This window comes from Enhydra lutris, unplaced genomic scaffold, assembly GCF_002288905.1.
Source record: "Enhydra lutris kenyoni isolate GAN:26980312 unplaced genomic scaffold, ASM228890v2 scaffoldscaffold92, whole genome shotgun sequence".
NCBI classification, from domain to species: domain Eukaryota; kingdom Metazoa; phylum Chordata; class Mammalia; order Carnivora; family Mustelidae; genus Enhydra; species Enhydra lutris.
In genome coordinates, this window is record NW_019154176.1 from 1,674,470 (window position 1) to 1,683,368 (window position 8,899).

General features: G+C 51.4%; 1 protein-coding gene across 1 annotated transcript; it reads left to right on the top strand.

Annotated features, from left to right (window-relative positions):
* Positions 1-246: 246 nt before the first annotated feature.
* On the top strand, positions 247-3,446 carry LOC111162562 (retbindin). The gene is made up of 5 exons (XM_022527060.1): positions 247-449; positions 1,589-1,660; positions 1,775-1,885; positions 2,355-2,451; positions 2,999-3,446. The coding sequence occupies exons 1-5, from the start codon at positions 256-258 to the stop codon at positions 3,224-3,226; spliced, it is 702 nt and encodes a 233-aa protein (XP_022382768.1). The 5' UTR covers positions 247-255; the 3' UTR covers positions 3,227-3,446.
* The last annotated feature ends 5,453 nt before the right edge of the window (positions 3,447-8,899 follow it).

Below are 8,899 nucleotides of genomic sequence, written 5' to 3' on the forward strand. Positions count from 1 at the left end.
GAGGAGGGGGCCCTTGGGCCTAAAGGGAGGGACATGAGTCTGATGGGTGAGAAGGGACTCCTGGGTCAGAGGCAGGACTTGATGATCCCCTGGGATTTGAAGGTTCTTGATCATTGCCTCCCCATCAACTGCTCATTCTCTGCTCTCCCTGGCACTGTCTCCTGGGTCCACATCAGGAGGGTACAACCCTGAGCTCCCAGATAGAGTCAGCCAAACCTTACCCCATACCCCAGCTGATTCTTGTCTCAGGTGGACATGGCCTGCAGGGGCCACACTCGACCCAAGGGCCTGACCTGGGCCCTAGGACTGACCCTGGCTTGGATCCTGCTGGGAGCCTGTGGAGGAAGCCGCCCACTCCCAGCTATGTCCCGGAGACACCACAGGCTGGCAGCCGATCTTGGCACAAGCCAGCTGCACCTTGCAGGTGAGCACTCCAGACCCTGCCTAACCTCCAACACCTAAGAAATCCCATTTCACCATAGCAATACCAGAATCTCCTTATGAGAGGGGCTTGGGGTGACACGTGTGGGGGAAGATGGGGAGTCAGGGCTTGTGCTAAAGAATGGTAGTTAAAGGGGCACCTGGATGGCGCAGTCGGTTAAGCTTCTGCCTTCAGCTCAGGTCATGATCCCAGGGTCCTGCTTCTCCCTCTCCCTCTGCCTGCCATTCCCCCTGCTTGTGCTCTGTGTGTGTGTGTCAAATAAATAAACAAAATCTAAAAAAAAAAAAAAAAAAGAATGGTAGTGGGGCACCTGTGTAGCTCAGTCATTAAGTGTCTGCCTTCGGCTCAGGTCATGATCCCAGCATCCTGGGATCTAGCCCCTCATCGGGCTCCCTGCTCAGCGGGGAGCCTGTTTCTCCTTCTCCAGCTTCCTCCTGCTTGTGTTCCCGCTCTTGCTACCTCCCTCTGTCATAAATAAATAAAAATCTAAAAAAAAAAAAAAAAAAAGAGGGGGGGGCCCCTGGGTGGCTCAGTGGGTTAAAGCCTCTGCCTTCAGCTCAGGTCATGATCCCAGGATCCTGGGATCGAGCCCCATATCAGGCTCTCTGCTCAGCAGGGAGCCTGCTTCCCCCTCTCTTTCTGCCTGCCTCTCTGCCTACTTGTGATCTCTGTCTGTCAAATAAATAAATAAAATCTTAAAAAAAAAAAAAGGTGGGGGGAATGTTCGTTAAAGTGCACAGATTCTGGAGTCAGACTTCCTGGATTCAAATCCCAAACCCAGGTCTGCCACTTCATAACTGGTTGATTCTGAGCAAGTCACTTACCTCTCTGGGCTTCTTGTAGACCCTTAAAAAGGGAAAAAAAATAATAGACCTACCTCATTAGGGGTATTGTAAAGCGGTATATGTAAGTATGTGAAAACATACCATTATCAGGGACATAATTAAGCTGATTATGATAAACTATTACTATCCGAAATTGCATTTGTGTCCCAAGAGAAGTGTCTTTATTTAAGTTTAATGTTTGGGCGGCACTGACATAACTGGGGTTATGTTCAGGGGACCCCCATGCCTTGCTTCCCCAATCCTGAGGATACAAGACCCTAACTCACAGGAGTCCCCTTCTCCATGCTCCTATTGTCCTATTGTCAGAGATGGACACACCAGAGGCATTGGACCCTGGGATGGCCCCAGAACGCTGTGGGGACCCGAGCCCCGGGTGAGTACGGTACTCGCCAGCCTTTCCTTGTGTTCGTTGCTCCAGTTAACCCTGCCAGGGACCACCGCCCCTGCGCATCCTGACCCAAATGATCCTATCTTTCCCGATGTTCAGGTGCGAATCCTTTCTGGGACACCTCCAAGTTGCCCTCCACAGTCGCTTCCGCCTGCTGTTACTGGGGATACGCCAGGCCCAGCCGCTCTGTTCCGAGCTCTGCGATGTCTGGTATGGGAGGCGGGGCGCGAGGGGCGTGTCCTATGGTTTGGGCGGGACCAAAGGCCGGATGGGCAGTTTCCTCCGCCTAGTGTTTGAAGGGGTGTGGCCTGCCTCCAACAAGGCCATGGTCTAAACTGGAGGCCTAGTGTTTAGAGGCCAGGTGGAAAGGGGCGGGGCCGTAAAGGACCTGGCTTTTGAGGTTGGCGGTACCGAGGTGAGACCTTCCATAGACCTGGGCTTTTAAGGGGCGGGGCCTCCTGATAGAAAAGAGACGCTAAGAAGGTGGGGAATGCAAGGGGCTGGCCGAAGTCTGTTGGGAGGAGGTCAGCTGTGCCAGGGCCCTGGGTATGTGTGAAGAATATAGGGCAGGGTGATCTGGGGGCGGGACATACACGAAGCGAAGACTTGGAGGGCTGGAAACCCGCTAGGACGCGACTGCGGAGACTTTACCCACTTTCTCTCTACACACCATCCACAGGTTTGCCACATGTGAAAGCGATATTACCTGCGGCCCGACTTGGCTCACAATCCTAGAAAAGAGGGGCTGTGAGCCTGGCTGCCCTACCTATGAGCAGGTGAGCTTGAGATAGAGGTGCAGGAGAGAGACCTCCACTTACTATGTTCTATCTTAACCCGCCTAGGCCCCAGGGTCCTGACTGATACTCCCAAGGCCCCTGCTCCCACCCTTCCCCCGTCCGCACCCCAACCTCCATAATGGGATAAGTCTGTAAGCTCTGGATTTGGCCTCCCCAAGGCGCCGTCTCTGCTCTAGGCCCATCCACAATTACCTCTGGAAGACCCAGAAGCTCAGATCACCTTCCCTAAGGCCTCAGCCTTAATCTGGCCCTCCCCCACCCCAACCATGGGACCCAGCAAAAATAACTCGGCCTCCCAGGACTCGGTTCCTGTTATGGCCCCGCCCCCACACTCTCCGTAGGACCCAAAGCGGGTACTTGCCCACCCCTAGACGGCACCTCTACACTGGCCCCTACTTGCAAAGTCCGGGATTTTCCTTTTCCAAGGCGGTGCCCCTCAGCCCTCCCTCCCCTCAGCCCGAAGGCCACGCCCCCAGAAGTACCTGGACTCCGCCCACTCGGACCCTAAGTCCACACCCTCCCCCAGACCTTCGCTGACGGGGCGGAACTTTGCCGCTCGGTTCTGGGCTACGCGATGCCGGTGGCAGCTCCTGGCGCCGGTCACTGCCTCAACATTTCCACCTTGGTACTGCCGGGTTCCAGACGGGAAGGGAAGGCCCGAGAAATCACCTTCCTGCGTGCCCGCCGCTCACGCACCTGGATGCTGGATGCCGCAGGCAGCGGGAGTGGCAGTGGAAGCGGCAGCGGCCCCTAGGGGGCGCCGGGCCTTGGATGGGAGATGGGAGTCCCTTCCCCCGACCCGGCCCCTCAAGATACCAAAAGCTCCACCTCTCTCCCGCTCTGCCTTCTAGTTTCCAGAGCCCTGTCTCTCCTTCCTGGAGTCCCAGAGACTCGCCCTTCTCCAGGTGACTAGACAAAGAATCCAACTCTAGCTCATCTTCCCCTCTCCTCCCTGAATAAAGTCTCCAACTAGAGCACTGTGATGTGGCTGCTTCTTGGGGAACTAGGTGGCAAAATAGCTTGCAGAAAGTGATCGGTGTCTAACTTCAGATCCTCAGGTCCCACAGTTAGCAAGTGATACACACCAGCATGTAAATGACAGCCTGTATTCTGAGCACTTTCACAGGTGTCAGAAATGGAGAGGGGTCCAGAAGAGGGGCTGACGAGGGCAAGAGCTATGCTCCCCACTGTGTGCCATCAGGCACGTGAGGAAGCTCCTTGACTTGTATAGACCTCAAGACAAACTTCATGGCCCTCCCTCTGATTAAGCCGACCCAGCAGTTGCTGGCATGATCTCGCCATCATTATTTCTTCCTCCCTTTTCTTCCAAATCCCGGTTCCCGACGTAAGACAAAGAACTTGACTCAGATTTCAAATTTGGGATGTAAGTGCTACTCCTGATCCTGCTCTTATCCAAAAGCCTTAGGACAGCCCATTTCCTCACCAGGAAAACAGGGGAAATGTGCCTTTTAGTTCTATTCAATAGAATAAGATTGATGGATGGCTCCTGTACCCAGACACAGCTGTGATAGATCAGGTCCATTCTCTGTCCTCAGGGAAGATGGAAATGTGTAAGAGAAGAGCCTCACTGGGAGAATAGCAGATAGGCCTCTTTCAACTGCAAGAGACAAACTCAGTTCAAAGCACATTTAGCCAACAGTGAGAAGTTTCAGGAATGGCTGTATCTAGGTCCTTAAATGATGTTAGGAATCTACTTGTATCTTTCTCTCTCTCTTTTTAAATGATTGTATGTATGTATGTATGTATGTATTTGACAGATAGAGATCACAAATAGGCAGAGAGGAAGGCGGGGGGCAGGGGGAAGCAGGCTCCCCGCTGAGCAGAGAGCCCGATGTGGGGCTCGATCCCAGAACCCTGAGATCATGACCTGAGTCAAAGGCAGAGCCTTAAGCCACTGGGCCAACCAGGCGCCCCTTTATCTTTCTCTTGACTATACTACCGGACAGGATCTCCTCGCAACAGCAAAGATGGGACCAGCAACTACATGATTCCGTGGTTAAAATAGGCCTATTTCTCTGTAAAGCCAGCAATGTTTCCAGTGCTGGCACTCGGTGACCCTGCCTCATCGTGAGCCCATCACCAAACCAATCACTGTCCCCAAAGGAATGCTGTGCTCTCGATGGCCTGATGTGGGTTATGGGCTTGTGCCTGAAGGCCCAAGGTAGGGTCAGTTCCATCTGAACTGCATGGACTGAGGATGGTGGAGAGCTGCTCCCAAAGGAAAATCAGGTGCTGGGACCCGAAGGGAAAGGAGTGCTGGGGAGGGAATCAAGATATATGGGCCATAGAGACGTGGCTATGACCTGACTCTGGAGTAGGTCCATCTGGGTTCACATCCCTGTTCTACCACATACTCATGCCACAACTTTGTCAATGTTCCCCAGTCACTCTGTTTCTTTAACAAATGGGGAGAATTGTTCCTCTCCTAGGGTTGTTGGGATTAAGTTAATTAAATTAAATTAAAATTAATTAAATGAGCAAATGCAAATTGTTCTGGTTATACATTGCTGTGTAGCAACTCCAAACTTAGTGGTAGAAAACAGCAATCATTATTCTTTCCGGGTTCTTTTTTTTTTTTAAGATTTTATTTGTTTATTCGACAGACAGATCACAAGTAGGCAGAGAGGCAGGCAAAGACAGAGGGGGGAGCAGAGAGAGAGGTAGGCAGAGAGAGGGGGAGGCTTATCTATTTTCTTCCTTGAATGCTTATCCTTGTCACAATAATAGAGTCCAAAGCAGCAAGAGTGATAACAGATGATGTCTACATTTATTGAGTATTAATTATGTGCCAGGCACTTCCTAAATATTTTATGTGACCTCCCTCCCATGAGGAGGTGGAGTCTAGATGCTTCCCCTTAAATACAAGCCAGCTCTGGTGACACATCAGCAAACAGAGACGGGAGACGATGCTGGTTTCCAAGGCTAAGGAGTCAGAGAGGAGACCACTTCAACCAGACTTGGAACCCTTGCTCTTGGAGCCCAGATGCCATACTGTGCGGAAGCCCAAGCCACCGGGACAGGCAACGTGTAGCAATTCTGGTCAGCAGCCCCAACTGAGGTTCAAGGCAAGACTCAGTGCCAACCACCGGATGTGTGAATGAAGACGCCTTTAAGGGGATTCCTAGCCCCAGCTAGCATTTAGGTGAACCAGAACCATCATCAGAACTCAGAAAGAGGGGCATCTGGGTGGCTCAGTGGGTTAAACCTCTGCCTTCGGTTCAGGTCATGATCTCAGGGTCCTGGGATCGAGCCCCGCATTGGGCTCTCTGCTCAGCAGGGAGCATACTTCTCCTTCTCCCTCTGATGCTCCCCCTGCTTGTGCTCTCTCGTTCTTTGTCAAAATAAAATCTTTTTTAAAAAATCACATTTGCAAATTACATCTTAGGTTGCTGACTAGCTTCTGCTTATGGCCAGCTGTGAAGAAAGGGGGAGAGTTTATCTTGTCCTGGCAAATTCCATCAGCAGTCAGAAGAGCCTATAAATTCAAGATAAACTGTAATTATAACAATTTGGGAGGGGAAAAAAATGGAAATCCAAAACTGAGGGCCAAATGTATGAAAGCATACATTTACAAATTTACAGCATGGAAAAGGACAGGGCAGAATTATTAATGGACTCTGGATGGGTAAACATTTTGCAACTGCAGTGATAACCAGAGGCTGTGGCTTGAATAGAGGGATTCCCCTCAGGTGGGGAAATGGGGAGGCCACAGTTCCCCCCACCAAGGTCTGCCTTCACTATCCCTGCCCTCAGGCAAGCCCTCTTCCCCCTCCTGTTCTGTTCCACCCCTCACCCTTCAGATCTCCGCCATTCAGCTCCTCGGGCTCTGGAAATCAGGGCTGCCATCCTCACCATGCACTCCTGAGGTCCTCTGGACCTCGGTGCATACTCAGAGACCTTTTGTAGCTGGGTCAGTGCTGGCTTCCTGGTGACCAGCACGGGACCTATATGGAGTGGAGAGGTAACCAGTTATGGGGCTGAATTGTATCCCACTCCCCAAATTCATGTTGAAGTCCTAACCTCAGTACCTCAGAATGTGATTATATTTGGATAGAGTCTTTAAAGAGGTAATTAAAGTAAACTAACGTCATACCGATTGGCCATAATCCAATTACTGGAGTCCTTAAAAGAAGAGATTAGGGGCACCGTAGGAGATTCAGTCGGTTAAGCCTCTGCCTTCAGCTCAGGTCATGATCTCAGGGTCCTGGGATCGAGCCCCCCATGTTGGGCTCCAGCCCTATGTTGGGCTCCCTGCTCAGTGGGGAACCTGCTTCTCCCTCTCCCTATGCCCCTCCCCACCACTCATGCTCTCTCTCTCAAATAAAGAAGAAGGAGGAGGAGAAAGAGAAGTGGACACAGACATGCACAAAGGGAAGATCTTGTGAAACACAGGGAGAAGATGGCCATCTACAAACCAAGGGAAGAGGCCTCAGAAGCAATCAACCCTGAGACGCCTCGGTTAAGTCTCTGCCTTCAGCTCAGGTCATGATCCTGGGGTCCTGGAATCAAGCTCCGTATTGGGCTCCTTGCTCAGCTGGGAGTCTGCTTCTCCCCTTCCCTCCTGTTCGTGCTCTCCTTGCTACGTCTCAAATAAATAAATCTTTTTTTAAAAGTATTTTATTTATTTATTTGACACAGAGAGAGAGATCACAAGTAGGCAGAGAGGCAGGCAGAGAGAGAGGGGGAAGCAGAGAGCCTGATGCGGGGCTCGATCCCAGGACCCTGAGATCATGACCTGAGCTGAAGCAGAGGCTTAACCCACTGAGCCACCCAAGTGCCCCTCAAATAAATAAATCTTAAAAAAAAAAAAAAAAAAAAAACCAACCTTGCCAACACCTTCGTCTTGAACTTCCAGCCTCCAGAACTGCGAGAAAATAAACTTGTTTAAGCCACCCAGCCTATGGCACTTTGTCATGCAGCCCTAGCCGACTAACACCCGCCCCATAAATAATATTCCCACGATGCCCTCGGCTTCTGCCAACAGAACATTTACTAACAAATGAAAAGCCATCCTCTTTCTTCTTCTCATGAAATCGCTACCGCTCAAGTCAAGGAGGGGTCAAGGATGAGGGAATGAGGGGCACCTGGGTGGCTCAGTGGGTTAAACCTCTGCCTTCGGCTTGGGTCATGATCCCAGGGTCCTGGGATCGAGCCCCACATCAGGCTCTCTGCTCAGCAGGGAGCCTGCTTCCCCTGCTCTCTCTGCCTGCCTCTCTGCCTACTTCTGCCTAACTTGTGATTTCTCTGTCAAATAAATAAATAAATAATCTTTAAAAAAAAAAGGATGAGGGAATGAAGTGGTGGGGGGAGGCTACTGGGTCTCTCCCACCTCCAAGTACCAGTTCTTTTTTTTTTTTTTAAGATTATTTACTTGTCAGAGAGATAGAGAACACAAGCAGGGGGAGCTGCAGGCAGAGGAAGAAGCAGGCTCCCCACTGAGCAAGGAGCCCAATTCAGGACTGGATCCCAGGTACCTGGGATCATGACCTGAGCCAAAGGCAGACGTTTAACCGACTGAGCCACCCAGGCATCCCTCCTAGGTACCAATTCTTAACTGGTTCTTTTTACCCCAGATATTCCATTCCCCCTAACAGGGATTGCTTTGGGCATAGATATGTCCTACTTTCAGCCAGGAAGTGACAGGGCAGCTGTTTGGAGGTGAGGCCTTTGGAGGTTGAGATGTGATGTCTGGAACTCTGGCAGCCATAGTAGGCCCATGAGAGGCAAAAAACACCAAAGATGGCAAAATAGAAGACGAGTTTTGTTTTGTCTTGTTTTTTAAAGATTTTATTTATTTGACAGACAGCGCAAGTAGGCAGAGAGGCAGTCAGAGAGAGAGGAGGAAACAGGCTCCCTGCTGAGCAGAGAGCCCGATGTGGGGCTCGATCCCAGGACCCTAAGATCATGACCTGAGCCAAAGGCAGAGGCTTTAACCCACTGAGCCACCCAGGTGGCCCCCCCCTTTTTAAAAGATTTTATCTATTTATTTATCAGACAGAGATCACAAGTAGGCAGAGAGGCAGGCAGAGAGAGAGGGGGAATCAGGCTCCCCGCTGAGCGGAGAGCCCGATGTGGGGCTCGATCCCAGGACTCCGGGATCAGGGCCTGAGCCGAAGGCAGAGGCTTTAACCCATTGAGCCACCCAGGCGCCCCCCCTTTTTTAAGATTTTATTTATTTGAGAGAGAGAGCACAAGCAGGGTAAACAGCAGAGAGAGGAGAAGCAGACTCCCTGCTGAGCCAGAAGCCCAACACAGGGCTTGATCCCAGAACTCTGGGATCATGACCTGAGCCGAAGGCAGATGCCTAACTGACTAAGTCACACAGGCGCCCCTAGGTGAATTTAAAAAATAGTGTCCTTGGCGGGACGCCTGGGTGGCTCAGTTGGTTGAGCAGCTGCCTTCGGCT

Coding starts and splice junctions, on each gene's coding strand:
- LOC111162562 (XM_022527060.1), top strand. CDS start 256: ATGGCCTGCAGGGGCCACACTCGACCCAAGGGCCTGACCTGGGCCCTA. Junction 450..1,588: donor CACTCCAGACCCTGCCTAAC/CTCCAACACCTA, acceptor TATTGTCCTATT/GTCAGAGATGGACACACCAG. Junction 1,886..2,354: donor TCCGAGCTCTGCGATGTCTG/GTATGGGAGGCG, acceptor CACCATCCACAG/GTTTGCCACATGTGAAAGCG.